The 22,269-nt window shown below is 43.5% G+C and overlaps 6 protein-coding genes across 6 annotated transcripts in view; 2 read left to right on the forward strand and 4 right to left on the reverse strand.

Annotated features, from left to right (window-relative positions):
• The window catches only part of Pmar_PMAR017730 (hypothetical protein), a gene marked incomplete at both ends in the record, with an annotated part of 2,544 nt that extends 526 nt beyond the window's left edge, over positions 1-2,018 (reverse strand). Inside the window, 4 exons of the mRNA XM_002776810.1 lie at positions 145-268; positions 301-392; positions 1,186-1,299; positions 1,875-2,018. Of these exons, the coding sequence (XP_002776856.1) occupies positions 145-268; positions 301-392; positions 1,186-1,299; positions 1,875-2,018 (474 nt within the window). The remainder of the gene's footprint in view (positions 1-144; positions 269-300; positions 393-1,185; positions 1,300-1,874) is intronic.
• A 668-nt stretch (positions 2,019-2,686) lies between these two features.
• Pmar_PMAR017731 (NBP2b protein, putative) lies at positions 2,687-8,442 on the forward strand (the record flags this gene model as incomplete). The annotated part of the gene is made up of 13 exons (XM_002776811.1): positions 2,687-2,817; positions 3,664-3,760; positions 3,810-3,869; positions 3,915-3,998; positions 4,401-4,562; positions 5,088-5,168; positions 5,825-5,950; positions 6,435-6,532; positions 6,830-7,046; positions 7,239-7,394; positions 7,749-7,865; positions 7,912-8,102; positions 8,154-8,442. 13 exons carry the CDS (start codon positions 2,687-2,689, stop codon positions 8,440-8,442), a joined length of 1,809 nt encoding a protein of 602 aa, XP_002776857.1.
• Positions 8,443-8,887: 445 nt separating this feature from the next.
• Positions 8,888-10,350, forward strand: Pmar_PMAR017732 (bromodomain-containing protein, putative; the record flags this gene model as incomplete). The annotated part of the gene is made up of 7 exons (XM_002776812.1): positions 8,888-9,011; positions 9,228-9,351; positions 9,408-9,494; positions 9,537-9,692; positions 9,958-10,069; positions 10,121-10,210; positions 10,246-10,350. 7 exons carry the CDS (start codon positions 8,888-8,890, stop codon positions 10,348-10,350), a joined length of 798 nt encoding a protein of 265 aa, XP_002776858.1.
• A 393-nt stretch (positions 10,351-10,743) lies between these two features.
• Pmar_PMAR017733 (conserved hypothetical protein) lies at positions 10,744-16,459 on the reverse strand (the record flags this gene model as incomplete). Its single annotated transcript, XM_002776813.1, has 26 exons — positions 10,744-10,803; positions 10,849-10,977; positions 11,024-11,068; positions 11,116-11,217; positions 11,278-11,444; positions 11,658-11,880; positions 11,922-12,014; positions 12,063-12,174; positions 12,314-12,405; positions 12,450-12,566; positions 12,937-13,031; positions 13,074-13,134; positions 13,363-13,452; positions 13,504-13,599; positions 13,642-13,719; positions 14,307-14,369; positions 14,396-14,539; positions 14,585-14,695; positions 14,739-14,816; positions 14,861-14,938; positions 14,990-15,041; positions 15,114-15,223; positions 15,391-15,573; positions 15,625-15,720; positions 15,796-15,918; positions 16,352-16,459. The coding sequence occupies 26 exons, from the start codon at positions 16,457-16,459 to the stop codon at positions 10,744-10,746; spliced, it is 2,706 nt and encodes a 901-aa protein (XP_002776859.1).
• Positions 16,460-17,669: 1,210 nt separating this feature from the next.
• Positions 17,670-18,762, reverse strand: Pmar_PMAR017734 (conserved hypothetical protein; the record flags this gene model as incomplete). The annotated part of the gene is made up of 2 exons (XM_002776814.1): positions 17,670-17,943; positions 18,197-18,762. 2 exons carry the CDS (start codon positions 18,760-18,762, stop codon positions 17,670-17,672), a joined length of 840 nt encoding a protein of 279 aa, XP_002776860.1.
• A 1,633-nt stretch (positions 18,763-20,395) lies between these two features.
• Pmar_PMAR017735 (Hexuronate transporter, putative) lies at positions 20,396-21,927 on the reverse strand (the record flags this gene model as incomplete). The annotated part of the gene is made up of 1 exon (XM_002776815.1): positions 20,396-21,927. One exon carries the CDS (start codon positions 21,925-21,927, stop codon positions 20,566-20,568), a length of 1,362 nt encoding a protein of 453 aa, XP_002776861.1. The 3' UTR covers positions 20,396-20,565.
• Positions 21,928-22,269: the final 342 nt, after the last annotated feature.

Here is a 22,269-nt window from a genome sequence, read left to right on the forward strand (position 1 = left end):
ACCCGTTTTACGTAAAGTGGCGTAATACTCTGTGAAAAACGCCATATTCGCGGTGATATGCAGTACTCGTTACACATATTTTCCACTACTATTTTTCATACCACTAGGGTGGTGAAACTCCATAAAAAACTCCCCCCTCACTACCGGGTCCACATACAGGTCCATAGGCCATCGGTAAGCAACTGATCTCGGTATAAGAACGTTCGTCCAATTGTATGCTGCCGTCTGCCCTTCATGATACGGTTCGATCTTCATACTACACGAGTACCTTACAACACTAATAATATCTTCTAGATCTACCATAACTCGACCAACTTCGGTGACATATTTATCGGCTCGGCAAATCCCAACGATCGACGAACCGCATCTACTGCCAGTCCGAACGGTCCAACCTAATAGTAAAAATCATTGGCAAAAAAATACCACCCGCACCGCGAAGATTTCAAGATACTCCCCGAAAATCCCTATCGTCCAATTAAAGGGAAAAAAACCAAAAATCACAGCCCTCAAAAGTCAAAATCATGCAAATTTTCCGTCTATAAAAAAATTTTTCCACGAAAAAATCCCAAAAAAATAAAATCGACACTGTACGAATTTTACAGCAACATATCCAAAAATAATATTTTTTTCCAAAAATTCTTATTCTACTGCCCAACGCTCAACTTTACACACTAAAGAACTTCACGATTCTTCCACTATTTTCCAGAACCGATTCACGATTTCGCTCGCCCGACAAATCTTAATTTCACAGAACTATTCACGTGCTACGGAAGGCTTAAACGGCGATCAATTTTTACTGTATAAATTTCGTGCCGTTTTTCGTAACTGCGATATATATTCCCTATTACAGTTACTGAGAACGGTATGATGGGTGTGAAAGTTGCCAGAAAAATTGCCGATATTTACCATTTTTCCGACAAATTTCGATACGCAATGAAGTAAAACTAATAAATGTGGTATGAGATGAACGGTAGATGGTAAAAGCTTATTATTATACAATGGAGTTTCACCACCCTAGTGATATGGAAAACACCAGTGAAAAACGTATTTCACGACTACTGCGCACCACGAATATCGCATTTTCCTCCCAGTTTTACGCCACTTCACGTAAAACGGGTGGTGAGACTCCAATAGTACTCCAATTTCATTTTCACATACCACAAATTCAACCTCCCCGACCACTACCATAGGCCTCCTGGCATCCCCCTCAGCCAAGACTGCCGCTTCTCGCGATGACCCTTTATAAAGGGAACTTCTTACAGCACTACCACCCGAAATGTTAGACCACATAGAGCGAACCTAAAGTGAAATGCAAAACTACGAGGGTAAATACTGCATTGAAAATCGATTTTTTTTTCTCATATCCTCAAAAATTTCAGCACGGACGCATAATAGCGCCAAAAATCTCAAATCACAAGGAAGATATATGATAGATGATTCACTTGGTTATTCTGAGATTCAGTCTGACGGCCAACTTCGTATGTTGGTGACAATGTGAAAATTTGGAGAAAATTTAGGGACAGTTTCCTTGGTTTTTGTGCACTACTACCCGAACTCGTATGTAAACTTGCATAATCAGCTTTAGAAACTCCCAAGCTCAGCTGAGGGGAGCAGACATATATCTTCCTACTCCAACATTGCTAAGATTCATTTCTTGCCACCCGTAAAAGATTCACTAAACGCCCAGCTGATGACAACTAGCGTAGATTAACTCGAAACAGTGTTGATAGCTATGTTCGCTTTCCTCAACTGACACACGAAAAATCATCAAGAATTTTCCAAAATTTCCTCAGAATTTTCATATTGTCACCAACACACATAGTTGACCATGTGCATATCCCCGCCCCACCACAACACTGTAAGAGGATTACTACCATCGGTGCTAAGGATGCCGTTTTCATGTTAGTTTCCATAGACTCCCCGAATTTGATTCCCTCTACACCATTTTCAGCCGAGGCTTCGATCAGCGCGCCCTCGGACGATCGCTGAATCTTAGGGGAACTACTACTAGAGCTCATGAGAGTATCTAAGGTTCAACTAGACTGCCGACAGAAAATAAGATACCTTTACTATTCCTCACACCTAATATACGTTTCTATTAACCTTAATGGATGTCGCCAAACATAAGACTAAATTATCACGAACCATTAAAACCATACCACATCACGGCGAACTCTTCTCACTTCACGCCATGACTCCCTATAGACATAAAGGCGTTATGAATGAGCATCCCACTACTGGTTCAACAGACATTTCACTATAAACATCAGTGGAGTTTCACCACCAGCCGTGATATGAAAACACTAGTGAAAAACATATTTCACGACTACTACAGTATACCGCGAATACCGCGTTTTTCACCAAGTTTTACGCGGCACTTCACGTAAACCATTATTACCAGTATTACATACCGTAACATTATAAAAGTTATCTCCCCCTGAGTTCTCCCCAAAATTTCTACTACCATTGTTCACTACGGAGCTCAGCGTGGTCAACTTCCGCCGTAGTATTAGCCGACAGACACTCCCAAGATGGACGGGGCGTAAGGTAGATTGTGAAATTATCATCAGCAACTGATACGAGAAGAAAACCAAAGACGCCATTTTAGGGCGCGCGCTTAATTTCATGGCGCGTGACAAAATTTGTGAGCAGTATTTGAGTTTCCATACCGATCAAACTGATGACAATGGACGAAGTAATAGCGATCGTCGCCCGTACTGATGCTGATCTCATTGAGGAGGTCACCAACATCAAAGCTGAGGCGGATGACAGCGAAAACAGCATAAGAATAGAGAATGAGAACGCGCGGATGGACAGGTACTGATTCTTGTGTGGATTCACAAAAATAAAAAAAATATAAACAAAAAAATAAAAATGTACAAGTCGAAATATGCACATGTTTACCGACGACGTGTGCTGGAAATTTTTGCGAATTCTCTTTTATTTCTGTACATTTCAAAGGGCCTTGGAGGGGATTTCAACTCGGGAGCAATTCTTCACATTTTCTTCCTCCACAAAATTATATTGTTACAATGGACAATCGAATTCAATGCCAACATTAACTTTCCAACGTTTCTAATGACCATTTCTAATAATAAGCTCGCTCTCTATCACAACTACTTCATCGTTGATAAAAATACTCGTATAATTTCGCAAAGTTTTTCTTTTTTTTTCTGTTTTGTCTGGCTATTCACGCCGGGAGAAGTCATTGGATCTGCGAAATTATCAGACCAAAAATGGAGCTTCACCGATGTGAAAAACCCGTATATTCGCACTATACAGTAGTTGTGAAATATATATTTTTCACTAGTGTTTTTCATTTCACGGCTGGTGAAACTCCAATGGTCGTATCGCGTAACTAGATTTTCGACTAAAAAAAGGAAAATTCTCAACGCAACAATGGACTTTTGAAATGCTATGTATAGTATCGGGATCTTGCTGAAAGGTGGATAATAACTCCTCTGAAAAATGCTGACGAAAATCGGTAAATAAATTACATCTATTGTAAATCGAAACTTAGCAGCAAATATTCATTTTTCAACGACAGCAGTTCGTTATAATAGTTTTATTTTTTACCATTTTTTCCACCACGCTCAATTGATATTTTTAAAAAAATTTTGAAAAAATTGCAAAAATTTTGCCGGAAAATATCGTTTTTTCCAGATATGAAGCACTTCAAATAGAAGCGGTTACATCTAATAGGAAGAACGCAGCAGTTGATATGAAGTGGGCAGACTTCGATCGGATTAAAATTGCCCGAGTAGTATTAAAAATGTCCTCGCTAGGAATCGTACCCGGGACCTCCTCAGGAACTAGCCAAGGAGTTGGAAATGCAGACCAAAGCCTGTCAAGCTATTATCGATTCTAAAGTGAGGGAGATTTTTGTCACGCGCCATGAAATTATTCGTCCTTAGGATCGCCGAATTCGAGAATTTCTGAGTGAACTTGAAGACAAAAACTACTCATACGTGAAAGCTATGGAGCGGGCAGAGCAAGACGTAATGCACTCTGGAAAAAATTGTTGTTGTAGTAGTAGAAACAGTGTTGGAGTAGGAATATCTGTTCGCCTTGCTCAGCTGCTGAGCTTAGGAGTTCCGAAAGCTGATAGGAGTCTGCCGAGAAGAATGCAGAAATTTATGAAATTTTCCCAAACTTTTCTCGGAATTTTTTCCACACACTGGGTAGTGGTATGGAATAAAATCAAGTAAAACACGATGTATGGAAATTTTTGGTTTTTTGTTGCAACGAAATTCCCTACATTGAAAACTCTAACAAAGAGAATGAAATTTCGATCATCATTTTTGTGAAATTTCCAAAATTTCCGGAAAAAATCAGTCGTGAATTTTTTTATTGCCGAGAAATCAGTCGATAATTTTGGGGCGCGTGACGGTTGGCTATAGGTTGGGAAAATGTCGAAGTTGATAACAGCGAATATAAGGAAGCAACGAGACGTCCATAGAAAACAGCTGGAATCTTTCGAACGTCTTTTGGAGAGAGAAAGAGTTGATCTTTTAGACAAGCAAAAAAGAGAAATGGATGATCTCTTTGAGAAAAGGCGACAAGTAATATCATGTTTTTAATGGAGTTCCACTAACGGTGATATGAAAAAAAAACACGGGAGTTTTACGCGTTTTACGCGAAGCGGCGATATTCGCGGTGATATGCAGTAGTTGTGGAATATATTTTCCAGTAGTGCTTTTTCATATCACTAGGGTGAAAACGCGATTAGGAATGAAAAAAACATATTTCACATTTCACTTTGCGGAAAACAATTTTCGTTGCCGAAAAATATGCGAAAATTTTTATGGAGTATTACGCCACTTCACGTTAACTTGTGTGAAGGCGTCGGGTTAGCTGCTGCGATAACGGAATTGCATTTTCTACGTTGGAGTTTCACTTGTGAGATTAAAAACAGTAGTGAAAAACATACTTCACAGCTAACGTATAGTGAATAACGCGTAAATTACGTCATGTGTCTTTTTTACGGAAAATTTGCCGAGAAATTTCAATTTACTTTACATCGCGTTTTTCACGTGGAAAAGTTCCAATGATGAGAAATACGGACTATGTCGGGTGGTTTTTCTTAGAGGGAAGAAAATGAATTTTTCGACCAACGACAGGAACGTGAAAAAGGATTCCAGCAGAGGACCGACGAGTTATTGCATCGGGTAGGACAAGGGGAGAAAAGTGGGTAAAAAAATCCGTAATTTTTTTCATCAAATTTTCGAAAAAATAACTTGCTTAGTCCGCGTGTTATTGCCCATTTTACTTGAAAAAAATTCGATGATTTTTTTGGTAAAAAAATTTGAAAAAATTTCGCAAACTAGGCCTTCTCGGAGAAGGGGCGGAGCTCGGCATCCGGGTTCGATTCCCATGCCTGGCATTTTTCTGCAAAAATATGTTTTTTGCACGGAAATCTACATGGTCCGGGCGGAACCCTAATTTCGTATTTTTCCTAGTATCCCCAGAGCGAGAGCTATCGAATGGTGTATAGCATGTGATCATAACCTCTCTAGATCGAGCTGGATAATTTGTACGCACGCACGCACGCACAAAGTGTTAGTAAAGTGAGAGAATACGCTCCGCTCGCTTCGCTCGCTCCGCAATTTGAGTTTTTATGTTTCTATGGAATTAGCAGTAATGAATTCGTGATCGTTCCGAGATGAAGTCGGGCGTTTTCACTCAGTGTAAAATCGTTGAAATTTTTTCGTAAAAAAATAAATTTTCCGTTCCGAAAATATTTTTCTCATGTATTAATTTCCTTTCGAAAATTAATTTTTCCGTGTATTTTTTTCCGTTTCGAAAAAATTTTTTCCCAAGTCAGGACCTCGACGAGTTCAATAAAGCGAAGATATCGTTGGAAAATTCGATAAACGAATTGGAGGAGCATTCTGAGCGAACAATGGCAACTTATCAGTTAAATAAAGAGAAATTGGATTACAATTTGCAGGTGGGAAATCTTGGAATCTTGAGAGCTCTTGCATTTCCTCAACGAAATGTGTTGGTGATATTCATGGAAAATGCTCTTTGGTTTTCGTATGTCAACTTTTACAGTGGAGTTTTAGGCGTGATATGATGAAAAACATATTTCACGTTTCACGTTGAAGTGCGTGAAAAATGGATTTTATTTTTCCGGTTGGTGAAATTGAGTTTTAGCCGTTATGTGGAAAACGCTAGTGAAAAAAACAGATTTCACATTTGTGAATATTACGTTTTTTGCAAGGGAAAATTACGCCACTTGTCGTAAAATGGTTGAAACTCTCGAGCTCAGCTGAAGGAAGCGAACATATATTCCTAAACGGTGATAATGGAGTTTCACCACCCTAGTGATATGAAAAACACATTCCACGACTACTACAGATATCGCGTTTTTCATGGAGTTTTACGCGCCACTTCACGTAAAACGGGTCGTGCAACTTCAATTTTGTCGGCAGGTTCTCGCAGAAAGAAATAAGGAGCATACCGCTATTGAAGCCGCGTATAAAATGAAGTTGGGGAAAATGCGAAATGCTAAGCAGAAGATATCTCAAAAGTGATTTTATGTATTTCTACGGTGAATTGTTATATTGCTGACAGTGAATTTCTGGAAAAAATAGGAACACGAAACGAATAATCGTTCGACTGCGCAGGGAAATTATGTGAGAAATCGGATTTTTTTACCCGTTATTAATCGTCGGTATGATGTAAAAGGGTAAATTTCGCGTTTTATCGTTATTGACACGCGTGAGCGAATAAACGTTCGGGTTAATTTAGAAAAATTTTAATCACCGGAAAATTCACTATGGAGTCTGTCAACTTGTACGTGAGGGGAATGGCAATCGTCTTGAAGGTTTGCCGAGATGGAGGCGACTCTGCGGAAGGAGAACACTGACTTGACTGAAGACCTCGACAGACTAATGCAACAATATCGGCAAGTATTGGAGAAGACGCAAACTTTCCAAGAACAGGATGAGAAAAAATTTTCGGAAATTTGGGCGAATAACGAGAGGGAAGTCAAAAGTTTGGTGGAAAAGGTCTTGGATGGTGATAGGATTATACATGAACAGGTGAGATTGAAATTATGAAATCGATCACTGGGGCGCGCGCGGTTGTTGTAGGGCTTAGGGCGGCTGGAATATAAAAAGAAGTGGGTGATTTTTTCCTGCTATATCGAAAAAAAGGGGGAAATTTTTTGACGTCGAAATTCGAAATTGATGGAAAATTTAACCCATGTGCATTTGGTTTTCTTTTCTTGTTAGTTGTTGGGTCTCGATTGGGCAGTGCCAAGCGTGGAGCAAATGCAGCAGGAGATAGAGGTTATGAGCGAGGCAGGGACGGTGACGGGGAAGGCCTCTACTGCGCTGCTGAGCAGTGAAAGCGGTCGTACTGCTAGTTCAGGAGGAGGAAGATTTTCGGTAAGAAATTTCATGGGAATCGTAAAGGTTGTGTTTTTTTCGATTTTTTTTCGGGAAATTTTTCGGGTAATTTTCCAGGTTCGGCTCGCGAATGTTTTATCAAAGTTTCACCCGTTTTATGTGAAGTGGCGTAATACTCAGCGAAAAACGCGAAATTTGCGGTGATATGCAGTAGTCGTGAAATATGTTATTTCATCGTTGTTTTCATATCACTAGGGTGAAACTCTTATTTTTTTTAAGTTTTTCCGAATTTTCTGTGCGATTTTCTTTCATGCTGGACTCGTGAATATTTAATTCTTTTTGCATTTTTTTGCAATTTTTTGCGATTTTTTTTGCATTTTTTGTCAATTTTAGGGTAGCAAAGTGAAAGCAGTGATGGATTGGATTCGCGAAGAGGCCGCATTCTTACTCGACATCAACGTGAAGGAGCAATGCAAGGACCTGCCACCTGAGCACAGGGCTGTTGTTGAGGTAAAAAAAATTTCCTGATTTTTTTCCACAAAATATAAATTTTCAGATTGATGCGATTCTACGGGCGATTGGTTGTGATGATCAACGCGACATAGACTTGCTAGTATCCCAATTTTTCCGCGGCCAAGATGAAGACGATGAGACGTGTTTGGTGGAAGCAGACGACATTTTGAAATTAATAACGGAATTTATGGTAGAAAAGGAAAATCTCAAATTGGCTGAAGTGGCACCCGATAAGTATGTTGGGGCGAAAATTTGAAAAATTTTTGGTAAAATTATTTTAATTAGGAAAAAGAAAGGCCAGAAGGGTGGAGAGAAAACTGATGCGGAAAAAGCAGCCCGAAGGCGTCGAGAAGAGCGGAAGTATCTTGAGGTTCGGTATGAAAGATACGGATCATGCCCGATTAGGTTCTGGGAGAGAATTGGCCATGCGTTGCCGTCAATGAATGTTCGCCTCCATGAAGCTGTGGAGAGCTGTCTTAATCGACAGCTGAAGTTGCTGAACTTACGTGCAACTGCGGTACAGGCGTGTGTTGATATTGAAAAGGAAAATGTGGAGGTGAGCATGCAGATGTAGTTTGTAGCACTGGGCGTGGGAAAATTTGGAAAATTTTGGGAATTTTTTGCCGGTATTTGTGAAAATTTCTGCTGAGAAAAACGGACATATATTTCGACATTGTGAAGTTCTATTTTCAGCTGAAGTCCGTACTGGATGCGTATCTAGGGAGCGAGGTCAATCAGAGCCTCCGGATTCCTCCAACACACATGATCAGAGTCTTGAGCAAAATTCCTACTACTGCCTCCTCGAATTCAGCCGGGAAATAAAATCTTTGCTGTGCGCAAGCATGAAGATATTTTGTTGTCAAAAGGGTCAATTGTTGTTGTGTTGATGATGAATATGAAGATATTTTTTTCCTGGGCCGGAGTGTAAAAGGGAAATGCCGGCTTCGTCATCATCTTCGCATCACCATCATCACAACAATTCGCGTCACCCTGAGGCTTCGTTCGATGCTGAAGAGGCGATGGCGATATTGTCGAAGGCGCGAGAACATAACTGTGCAGCAGCCTTTCTGGAACCTGTCGCGTGGGAGGACGTACCGGGGCTGCAGGACTACCCTCTTGTTGTGAAGCGCCCGATGGATCTGGGTAAGACTCTCATTCTCGATTAGTGTGGGAAACCACATGTGTCGATGATGATATGAAATTTCGGGTAGTTGTTACGAGTCCAGGTAGAAGTGTATAAAAATCAACAAGAATTTCCTGAAATTTTCTCGGAGTTCTCATGTTATGACCAACACCTGTAGTTGACCATGTGCATGTTTTCCCGCACTGTTCCCGATTGATTTTGGAGTTTTCCTGTAGGTACGATTTCGGCAAAAGTGGAGAAGGAAGGCGAAGATGCTTATGATGATTTTGGGGAGTTTGAGGACGACCTCAATCTGATATGGGATAATTGTCATCTTTTCAATCAACCAGGATCGTACATGTGAGTGGTATCTTTAGGTTGAGCGGGAAAGATACGGATGAGGTCCTTACTGTTAGATATAAAATGGCTACAAAAATGCGTTCGTATTGTCAAAGCCTCTGTGCGTCTTGTATCGCTGCTCGCAATAGGAAAAAACGAAAAGTGTAAAAACTTCCCAACAGCAGAGTGTAACTCGCTAGGCTCAGGAGTCACTCGTCAGAAGGAAAGCAGTCGAAGAGTCGGCGCTCAAGTGTGACAATCAGCGATAAGCCATCTCGAGGGGAGGCTAAGGCTGAGGGGGAATACCCCTTTGCCACAACAGAAGTCGCCCCTCCACTGGACAAGGCGGCCGTAGATGAACTGTAAGGGTGGTATGATTTTAGACAATATTATCACATGTCCCACTTAGTGTTGGAGCTTGGAAATTTCTTCACCTGTTGTAGAAGTTTACATACGAATCCGGAAAGGAGTGTAAAGAAACCAATAGAAATTTCCCAGAATTTCAATATTTTCACCAACACATGTAGTTGACCATATGCATATTTCCCCACAGTGGTCGCACTTAGTGAAAAAAAAAATTGCAACTCCTCTAGTCAGCGTTATGACGATGATGAGCATCTTCCTCAGGCATGCCGCGAAGCTCCGTCTCGGATGGAGACTCCACAGTTCTCTATCTCCTAAGGAGTTGGCGCTCGTCGTGGAGTTCATGCGCTCCCGTAAGACTACAGCGTTAAAGCCGGTAAGCCTGTTGGCCACCCTTGATGACTCTATTCTTTTCCTTTTTTTTCAGCTCGGCCCGCCAGACCAAGACACTGGGGCAGAATCTCTACTAGTCGATATCGACTATCTCTCTGCACTCGATTACGGCTGTTTTACTGACGTATCACAACTTGTAGATTTGATTATACGATATAGAGAAAGTTCATGAGAAAACCATTGTCGTGTTACAAGTCTCAAGGCGGTGGCGATATCCTCTTCTATCAAGGCAAATTCGAATACTTAGTGTTGCGTCTTAACTGAATAGTGGCTCAGGATACACTCCTCAATATCAACTTTAAAAATCCCTCACTAGTCGAATCTGTTTCATTAAAATTACCTCACTGGTGTCTGTGGGCAAAGCATCCCTGTCCTATCTGCTGTCTAGAAGTATATTCCTATCGAACACTCAATAAAACCTCTCTGAAGTCCTTTTTGTTTTCCCAATTTGGCAGTAAAGACCAATAATCAGATATTTAATCGAACAACTTGACTGTAGTCTTATTCCCACTTTTTCCACTACGTGATAATGCACCTTGATAACGAGAGACTACTGAGTTCGTCCATGTGGCTTCTAATCTTCCGCTACCACTTATCAACTCTAGACACTTTTCATCAGCAACAACATCAGCACAGTAAATGCCAACAATCATGAATCTATTTTTTCTTCTTTTTATCCGCTTCATCGGCGAGAGCAGCAGCCTCCATTTTTCGGGTCTGAGAATAATCATATCTTCCTCATCGTGGACTAGCATGACCAACCTCTTCCTGCATTTGAAGGTTGCGTGCCTTGTCGCCAGAAGCTTCATAATCGAACTCCTTGAATTTCTTATACTCTTCTTTCCAAGAATATTGACATCGAGACAACGGCTCTATAAACTCATGCAGTGTCTAAGGCAACGGTATGTCAACTACTTCCAACACCGATCCCACTCACCAAAGGCCGCTGTTCCAACCGAGACAACCGTCGTTTGGAAAGGACCTAAGGGGACAGCATTGTTACTCTACTTCATCACTCACTCTACTTACTCGATCTACCACTCTTTTGATAGACCTCGTAGTGTACCCTTCACTGATATGAGCCAAGCTAGTCAGATTGAGACAACTACTGCTGGTCACATGGGGCGGTACCTGAAGACAGAAACCTTAAACAATTCGACCATTGCTGTTGCCGTTTACTCCTTTATTCACCATAAGAGACTTCCACAATATCATTCTCGTACCGAAATCAGGGGTGGACACCCAAATCTTCTCATCGAACGCCTTGATGAGCTCCTTCCTATCAACAGCATCTCCGAAAGGGTTCGAAGTACCTTCGAAGAATAGCTTATTAGTGAGGACGATCTCAAGCAACAAGCCTATAGAGTTATTCATTTCTGTTCAATCATCCACGATGATATTGCAATATTAATGCCATTTATCATACAGATGATCAGTTTATCATCAACAACAGCAATCTCGTGCTTTACCCAATTCACCAGTCAATAGCCCGTTGGGGCAGTACTGAGAGACTTTCGTCAATGCCGAGTTACTTCGCATATGAATACCACAACATCGTGAACTTCCCTTACATCCAATGAAGACTATCCTGTCTTGGTCTGTACTCTCAGGACCCGTCTTTATCTGCTTTATTGCCGCGATGAAGTCCTTCTTTATACGACTCGCTGGTTCGCCTGACATCATCCATATCATGCCACGGGTAACCACAAACTCTCCACTTCGAGGGCTTCCATCACTCTCCCCTCCTCCAGTTGCCTTGCCCTTCTTTTTCCCTTTTTTCACCGCTTGGAAGACCTACAGGAAGTCACCTCCACCCAACCACGATGAGCCTCTACCTCATCTATCTCGTCACAGTAGATAACAGCAGGAGCGTTGTCCTGTGCAACCAGGAAGGCCTTATAGACCAGCAACGCCGGGCCGAACTTCGGCTAAGGACAACACATTCACGACTATTCCCTATTCAGGGAAGACCCGACTTGCGTATATTTCCCTTCTATCTTCTTAGGAGAGATGTCGATGAAAGTGGCGCCGACTTCAGTGGCTATTATCCTCGCCAAAAGTGACTTTCCGCAGCCCTTCGGACCGTATCTGAAATTACCGCGCGCCACAAAATTCTGGGAATTTAGTAATTTTCAATCACCACATCCGAAAAAAAATATATGAAAATATAATTTCATTTTTCAAACGCGTCATTTCATAACGTCATCTGCCCCAAAGAACAACTCACAATAGTATTGACTTCGCAGTCAGGTTGCACTGTCGTCGTATAGTAGTAGAGGCCAGAGGGAGGCAGACATGTTCCACCAGCAGCGTCTTCACCTGAAATATCACCCTCGTAGGAGCGGAGCGATGCATAGCACTACCATCTGTGCACTAGGGGGTGGGCAGGCAGGCTCTCTCAGTCTCATGGTCGCCCCGAGGTAGGCGAACTCTCCCATAAAGTCATTCAGATGCGCCGGGGCTATACCTCGGATCAATCCCTGGACAGAAGAAAAAGAAGAAGTTACGATATTTACAACTGACGACACCTCTCTTTCCTATAGTGGAAATTACAATTTCGCGCGGCAGAGTTATATGGTAAATCTTGAAAATGAGCTGATATTTCCGAAATCAATAGTGACACTAGGGAAAGTATATATATGCATATCGCGGACTGAAGGCCCACATCGAGCCTTTTACATACTGCTCAATTGCCTCAACCTACTCCTCTAAATTCAGTTCAACATTTCATACATCTACATGACGAATATAAAATAAATTCGATTAAACAACATGTTATTATACTACAACGAGATGAATATACATGTAACTTCGAGCTTCGCGACCAACATCTGAGAATCCAAAGTTTACCTCCTGGACAAGTTCGGGCAGACAGTCCTCTCTATGTGTCACCGTACCCACCGCTGCACACCACTTCTTCACCTTCGCCTTCTTTTCCTTTTTCCCTATATTACGCCAATTCACACACACCGACGTCGTTGACATACCTTTGCCTTTCTTGCCCTTCTTCCCCTTCCCTTTTTTCTTCTTAGCTTTTTCATACATATTCTGCACCAGATCACGTGTCACCAACACCCACTCCGAACATTCGTAAAATTTATTTTCGCTTTCCTCAACACTGGCTTGAAAAGTTTCCTTACTTACTATAGGAGTTTACATAGGAATTCGGGTGAAAATATTCACAAAAAAATTAATGAGAAATTCCCAAAATTCCCCAACAATTTTCATACTGTCACCAACACATGTAGTTGAGCATGTTCATATTTTCCCGACTACCTTCAAATTCGCCAACTCTTCCTTGATCAGCTCATCCACCGCTTTCTGCACCTCCTCCTCAACAACAGGGAAGACCTTACCTCGAGTAAGCTGGAAAACAACACATCACTCTTCCAAATCGATTACCAGGGCGCGCGCTACCTCCACATCATAATGCTGCTCGTAGTTGCTGGACTCATCTCGGGTCTCCCACGTGTCGGCATACTCCTTCAAATGCTCGACCAACTTCTGAGCCACCTAGGGAGAGGAGTAGCCACATACCCATCAACGACTTCTCACCACAGAAGTACCAACATCATGAGTTTCCACAAGCTCTGCTGGCTCGGATGATTTCTTTGAGGTCTTCTTATCACCACCCTGAACACACCGTCACTGCCGAATGAATAAATTTCAAATTGCGGAGCGAGCGGAGCATATACCGCAACAACAGGCACTTTCGTGTTGTGCGTGCGTGCAGAATTATTCTGGCTTAACTACGAAGCGTGGGAGGCTATCAGATAGATCAAACGACTCCCCTATATGCGGAGGTGTTGGGGAAATGCAGATATGAGATGCAGAAAAGAGATATGCACAAAAAACTTTAATGATGGAGAAATGTCCTACACGGGGATCGAACCGGGGACCTATGTACAACTCATTGATTGAGTCCACGTCCGCTTCGTCACGAAGGCCTAGTAGCTTCAAAAATTAATACCGTACACTAATGCTCATAAAATCATCAACAAGTAAAAACCAAAAAGTTCAATCATTTTCTACGAAAAACTTCAAATTGGAAACCTAATATCGAATTTATCAATCTACCCATGGAACTATGAGGGATAATACTGCTATCAGCGCATACAAAACAAGTCGCCGTTCTCTCTCAGCTAGTGAACACACCGAGCATCGTATGGAACTGGAGTCCTGCGGCATGTATGGAGATCTCCCCCGACCATCCCACCTACCTTCTTTTTAGGAGTAGCCTTTTTCTCATCCTTCTTTCCTTTAACAACAACCTCTTCCTGGACCTGTTACTATCCATAAGCCTCATCACATGCACACCAACACTGACCTTATCCGGGACCTCAAATCGGGTATAGAAAGCTTCCAGTTCCACTGGAAAGGCTCCCGTCTGCTTGCGCACCTCCAAAATCCATTCTCGGCGCTCCTCGAGCATTTCACTACGGAGATCTTCGCCCTGAGAAAAATTTTCCCAAAAAAAATTTCACCAAATTTTCCCCACCTTATTTCGATGGCCCCACTCTAGCTCCTCAGCCAAGCCAATTTCATACCCTTTCTCAGCGTCCTCTTGCAACTGTTTTCTTTCTCGTCGGACTTCATCACTCAAAACCACCTGATAGTAACCCTATCCCGACAGCCCCCACAGGCGTCGTTACATGGTCAACTGCTGGCGTCTCACTGGGGAGTACCATGCCCAAAAACACATACTCTTCCTCTCTCATACGACGTACATGCTGTAATCACAATACCTCTCTTACTACTAGGCTCGAGCACTCACCCTTTTAGCCAACATCATTTTCCATGTGGCGGCTATTCTAGTAGCAGCTTCTCGCTGAACTTCTAGTAACTCCACGGACTGAAAAAGTTGATAATATAATCCCCGCATAGTTGAATGCAAGAGCATCACCTTCTTAGTTGCATCCAACGTGTCAACGCCCTCAGCCTCAAGTCGCTCTCTCCTGACAAACAAGCTCTTCCACGAAAGTATACTTTCCATTAACAGTTCGAAGCCGATACCACTCCCTCGTCACTTCATAGCTTCCGCTCGCCAGTTCCCTATCATCGTCGCCTTCTGTATCCCCGCTCGTCCCCGCTCATTCCTCTGTATGAGTCTGATGGCCTGGTCCAGCGTAAAGGGTATCTGTCACCACGACAATACCAATACCTACCTGCTCACGTTTTAAAGGCATTCTCCCCAGCTGAGCTTAGGAGTTCACATACGAATTCGGGTAGAAATAAATGAGAATTTCCTCAAATTTCATACCAACATATGTGCAAATTTTCCCCTCACGCTGGCGCCGATAGCACATGAAATTGATCCGAATGATCATCCAAATCATCAACTTTCCGGTCAACTCCAAAATGCTTCTGCCAATGTTCGATTCGTCTACTGCGGATTTCTATCCAATCTGCTCGCTCCGTGTCCCTCGTCAAATATCTCGGAAATTTCCAGTCCAGATCTTCAGGATTCATTTTCAGATCAGCGAGAATCTGCGAGGAGGAGGAGGGCAGCTGTGGCAAATTCGAAAGGAATCGACTCGCCTCGTCGAGAGCAACAAAACGGCTCCTGTGCCGGGGGTTGAAGAATATCAACTGTTCTTTCAATTCGAGTACTCTCACTATTATAGCTTCCATCACCTAAGAAGTGAAGGAGGAGTGGTATGAAAGATAATGGTCAAATTCGGACATGATTCGTATCTTACCAACTCCTACCTGCCGTATAAAGATACGTTTCTGTGGGTGAATCATTTGGTCGTATATGTCCTCAATTTTGGTATACAGTTGGAGGTACTTCGCATAGACTAAAGCAGTGGGCTGGAAACCCACATCCAGTATCTAAAAGGAAATTCTCAACTTGGTGATAGAAAATGAAGGCTCTCCTTCCCAGAGTTGTTTTACATTGGAATTTCATCATTTACCCTCTATGTGAAAAACGTGATATGAAGTGAACTCTCGCACCGGGCAGAAGCGGTTTTCGCCTCGTGAAGTGTGACATGTGTTTTTCATATCACGGGTGAAACTCCAATCCACAGAGGTAATCAATACATGGGCATTGGATCCATCTATAAGCAGGCTAGGATAATATGCATATGGTCAACTACATATGTCGCTTATAATATAGAAATTTTGAGGGATTCTTATTGGTTTCTGTACACTTCTACCCTAATTCGTATATAAACTCCTATAATTAGCTTTGGAAACTCCCGAGCTCAGGTGAGACCATCAAACGTCTTAGCAATGATACGGAATTATACAGGAAGGCACCTACGGGGGCGTCCTCGCGATCAGCAGCTGCGGGGAGGTGCTCGATTCGTATCTGCTCGAGGAGCTCCGTCATGGCATCAGCCCATCTATGTTGCCAGGCTTTGTTGGACATCGTAGTAAGGTAACTGTATCGAGTGAAATGTGGGTGAGGCGTGGTATTCGATCTCGATAAAAAAGAATTTATTTTCCTATTTATTTTCCTGTTCCGACTTCCGCAGCTCCCGCGCTCTCTCTGTGTTAGCTTTCCTATTCACTTTCCCATTTCACATTCCATATCAAGTCCACCTTCAGCTGAGCTGAATCAGCTGCCGGCGACAACAACAGGTTTGCAAAATTGTGAGAAAAATTCCTCCCCCACTTCAAAGGGGGGGCAATTCCAACACTACATCGACTATCTGTATCGATCTGAATCAACCTAAATATACTTACAGATTCGAAGTAGCGCACGCAGAGGCCAGGATAATTTCGGGCGAGCGATATTTGAAATTGTTTCTTTGCAAAAGCGCGCGCCCAGGAGCCGGATTAAATTTTTGAGCTCTTCGGAACTCTGTAAAGAAAGTAGTAGTTTCTTTTCAAGAAATTGATCAGAAATTTTCAAGTTAACGTCGTGAGATGAAGGGGGTGTATTTCCAGAAAGACCAGCGGATGCCATAAAATTTTGGGGAATTTGTTGAAATCTTACGGTGAAAAGTTTGAGAAAAAGGCATTTTTTTGTCAAAAAAGTGCGTAAATTATTGAAAATCCGGGAAAAATATATACAAAAAATTGACCTGAAAATGCGGTATGTACTCGCTTCTCCCCATCCTCCACAATTCTGAAGAGGAGGCAACAATCGAATTCATCCCCCTACAAAACGAACGGGTCTAAAGCCTTGCGTATAAGGCTCGCATTACTTCATGTAAAATGTATGATGGGCTACCGCAACCTCTACAGAGTTTGTAAGATGATGGTAATGTAACTGTCAGCTCCTTGAAGACCTCTTTCTCAATATTGTAGTGACTAGTGCGGATCCTAGTGCATGAGTATCACTCTGTAAACATTTCAGCATTCATTTGCCTTGTTCTTAACTGACGCGTGGTCACGCGCCCGTTTCAACGCTCTTCCCTACACATTGAGTTTAACGGCAGTGATCTCAGTACAATAGATGAAATAATAATCAGTGCTATCGCTGACACTGTATGCAACACATGCCATGTGCGCTAAACCAAGTCCGAGCATGTACATCGGACAACAACTGGACAACGCAAATAAGATCCCCACCGAATGAGAAAAAGCAACGGGAATCCTTTTACGGGAATGACCCTTCGGAAATGGAAATAACATCAATCTTGCTCAATAAGAATCTTCCTCATTTTGTCAATCAAATCATACGTCCTCTCCAAAGGTATACCATCTAGGGTCGGACCAGGCACTCCAGTAACACCATCACGAACACCCTTCTCTTGGAGAATGGCAGAGAGCTGTTCATGCTGCTCTCGAGACCAGTTGAGACCCAAACTCATCGCAAGGGCGAGGGAACCCCAGTCGCTCGTCCCGGCGACCAGACAAAAATCTGATCTCGTGCTCGTTTTGATGGATTCGCCCAGAGGAATGTACCTGACCAATTGCGTATGAAAAGTTATGATTCATAACAGTCTGTAATGAACAGAGTCGACACCAGTGTGGGAGAATATGTATGTGTGTCGGTGACGATATGGAAATTTCGCGGAAATTCTTCTTGGTTTTGGAACACTTGTACTCAAATTCGTATATAAACTGCTGTATTTAGTGAGGAAACTCCCAAGCTCAGCTGAGGAAAGCAAACAGCAAGCACATTTTCCTCCAATACTAGTCGACACAAGATACTCACTTGGCCACTAGATCTTGCAGAGGGCCCATACCCATCTCGTTGCCACCGTCACCAACAGCCACCGTCACGACCCCTTCCATCTCAGACAAGCAGTGTAGTGGAGCTATCTTGGCAGCGTCCATCTGCAAGTTGCGCATGGTCTTGTAGGGAGGCGCAGCTCTCTCGATGCAAACAACCGTGTGAACTCTCCCGATCTTCTTACTCACTTCACTAGGAGATGACGCCGGATCGACCCCGATAACAGGAATCTCATCGTCAGTCAGGACTGTGAGAACCTCAGCGATGTCCTCTTCAACACCGAGCGAGACCTCCCAGCCGACCGACTTCAACGCTTTTGCTACACACACTGAACCGATCAGACCGTCCGACTCGAACTGCGGAGGTGGTTTGTCAATACAGCAAGGCATTCCAGTGACGACTACCGCCCTGCCTCCCTCGGGTGGCCTACGGAGGGCGTCGACTGCTCTTGGTAGGACCCCTGGAGTGATCAGTGGACCGATACCTCTGTTACCGATATCGACTTGACAAGCGTTTTCGATAGTTAACAATACTTGGTCGTGAGGCATTTACTAGTTCAGGAAAAATGACAACAAATTAGCCCTGTGAACGACCGTCTCGAATCTCACCTTGTTTTCTCTCGATTCGACAATTCACATCTGGTAGACCACCCATGTGCATGAACAGTCATTAAAATTGAGCAGATCAATAGAGCTGTTGTGTGGTTGCCACTTGTCTGAAGGGCTGGTCCTCGTGGATCCACGCGCACAGACTGTGTGTGCTACGTCACGGAACACGTTCGGTGACGTCAACAACAACAGCCGTTTACAACTAGCTCGCCTCGCCACTCTTCGAGTCGCCTCCACTTACAATATACCTTCGAGATGGAGGTAGAAGTGCATGCTCACTCTGAAGATTCCGAATGGTGCCTTTCCACCACATATTTCGACAATCGCTCTCTACGGCGCATTGTGCGTTTCTCAGCGCACAAATGCAACAGCTTCTGACTGATCCAAGCAGCCCCAGTTGACCGTCACTGTCTGCTGGTGGATGTATGTTCAAATCACCACCCACTCCTGGTCCAGGGTTCCACACAATGTGAACGGCCACTTTGTCCGGCTCCGTAGTGCATGTATTATACATGCACTAATAGTGTACAAATATACATGACATACATATCTCGTCAATTCTCTCTCCTTAAACCAATCTGGGTGCTTACGATGGTAGTCTCTCATCCCCATCGCCCAGATCCGACCACCGCTTTTTGAAGTGTATGAAGTGTACTGGGTTGTACTCAAGCGTGTTCATAACACGAAGAGAAATTCCATCAATTCCTCACAGACAGTCTATGGGGGGGGATATAAATGCAATACATATCCCACGGTAGGTAAAGACCTGGCTGGTTATAAAAAGCTCTCAACCATACATATGCTAGCACGCGCGCACACACACGTCCATTCCCCCGATGAAATGCTCGATGGATTCTTCCTTAGCTTATTTTATATGTCTGAGGCTTGCGATAGCTCGACCAATCTCCAATTCTGTAGAGATGGTGATACCCTCCATTCTGAGGTGTAGTGAGAGAAGTGTGGTATGTCCAACCGCTGGACCGAATACCAATGCTCACTACGGGAGTCTACGAATGACGTATCGAATAACCAATTCACCTTCCCCTCAACTCTCGTAACAACCAACCTAATACATGAAAAATAATAACAGGCAACCTCACACCGCAGCGATGAGGTCATGGAAGAACTGCTGCAAGAGCGAATAGTAGCCCACATAACTTAGCCGGTTCAGACCAGGCACCACCACCTCGGTGGCCTCGTAACTGATGACAATGCTCATGACTTTAACCGATTGAGTTCTACTATAAAATACACTTGTCGGAATAGGAATTCCTGGACACGAAATTGATTTCACTGAATCAACGAAATTGGAGTCCTTATGGCATTGTGTTGAAATTGAAGTTCCTATCGTCGCATACGGTCAAATCAAAATCCTTATTGTTGCATACGATTGAAATTGAAGGTTCTAGAAGGATATCTCAAATTCCATTCCGTCCGCTCATCCGAATAGAAGTTACTACAGGACCAAGGCCATTTGCTACCCTATTACTGGTACTGTTCGTGCGAGAGTTTGGACGGATATTGTTGAGATGATCCATGCCCCATACTTGGCAACACAACCAATAGAGACAGTGAAGGGAAAGAAGGGTGTCAATACGAATGTATATACTACACTTAAAACCAATACGTTCTAGTAGCCTCTTACCATGGAAAACTACTATACACCGATACTACTACGACAACGAACCGAAATGGAAATATACTCCATAAGACTCAAGGAAGCCATAAAGCTTTTCTCCAGCTTCAAGGGCTGATAACATCAACAACTTGAGACGACGACGACGCCGATCTCGGGGATGACAGTTCAGCTTTAAGCCCACTATCAGATGGGATAGAGTCGTTGTATTTTCGACTGAACACGCTAGCAGCAAGCCATAGGACGACAGATATCAGTAACCACAGTCCACAGATACAAAGGGACCATCGGTAACCAATATGATCGTTCCAGATACCCATTAAAATGGGACTGGGGAAATCTCCGAGAATATGACTCACACCAATTGATATTGCCAAAGCCTGACCACGTAAGTTAGTCGGTACTGCCTCCATAATGGCAACGTTGGTCGGCGCCGTAGACGAAAAAAGTAGGAATTCTGTGACAAACATGAGGACGAAAAACAAGTAAATGGAATTACTCCATCCGGCCGAAGCAGCAAAAGGAACAGCGGCAGCGACAAGGACGAATGCCAGAATACACGAGACGTTGGTACGAGACCTACGGCCAGCAAGCTTACGGCAAGCTACATCAAGAGCATACCCACCAAGTAGAGTGCCGAAAATACCACATACCACAGTGACGGCACCAAAACCCATACTGCCCACTGTTTGGGAAGCCTTCCAGATCACTACAATAGATGCAGGACCCCAGTAGGCAAAACCACCAACAGCAAACATAAAAGCTGAATAACCAAGAATTAATGTCATATAGGTAGGGTTACTGCCCAAGACGACGAATTGCTTCAAAAGATTCCCGACTTTGTATTCTGTTGCCTCTTTCGCGGGGACTTTGAAACGATTCTGCCAAATAAAGGCAAGGACGATGAGGATGATCATCAATAAGGCCTCGCCCAGAAAACCATATTGTCCGGCCTCCCACGTGGAGAAAAAACCGGAGCCAACGTAACCGAGGGCTTGACCGACATAAAGGGCCATAAAATACAGACCGAGATAAGTAGAGCCCCTCCCCGGGGGCGCGGCATCGTCAATAATAGGGGGAGCTAAAGCACAGAAGGCGGCCTCTCCAACGCCAGTTAATGTACGACAAGCCACAATGAAACCGAATGAGGTCGGTACCACTCCAGTGAGGAGGTTCGCTATGACCCAGACCATAAGGCCGATGCAGATCGAACGAATCGTCCACACGCCCGACAATTGGCCGAGAATCGCGAACAGGGGAGAGGCCACAACGTAGCCCAAAATGAACATACCACCGAGAAGCCCAACTTGGAAGTCAGTGAGATCGAGCGAATTCTTCAAGTAGAGGTTCAAACCAGCAATGAGGCCTCTGTCAAAATACACCAGAATCTCGCATAACGTGAAGAAAACGAGATGGGTTTTGGGGCCTAGGAGAGATGGAGGCTTATGCGAGACGTTTGCTGGTGCCATGTAGCTTGATAAAGATGATGGAGTTCAAAAGCTACTGATAGGAATTTCCTATTAGGAAAGGTCGCCTCATAGCTTGCATAATACACACGCACGCACCTGCATTCGAAAATTCACGAAAAATGTTGCCAGGGTGTATCGAACCCGCGACCTCCTCGTGTGCCTTCCTCCCTTGGCAACACATCGGTACCTATTCCCTACACGTGGTGGACTGACGAGCTTCTGCATAACTGAGGTTGCGCTCGAACGCCCGTCTCGGAGAAACGACAATCTCACTCAGAGCTCGTGACTTGGCGCCCGCCGCGGGCGGCCCGCGTCACTGGGTTCGAGGCGTCGTGGTGACGC

This window comes from Perkinsus marinus, assembly GCF_000006405.1.
Source record: "Perkinsus marinus ATCC 50983 genomic scaffold scf_1104296953018, whole genome shotgun sequence".
In the NCBI taxonomy this organism is placed as follows: Eukaryota; Perkinsozoa; order Perkinsida; family Perkinsidae; genus Perkinsus; species Perkinsus marinus.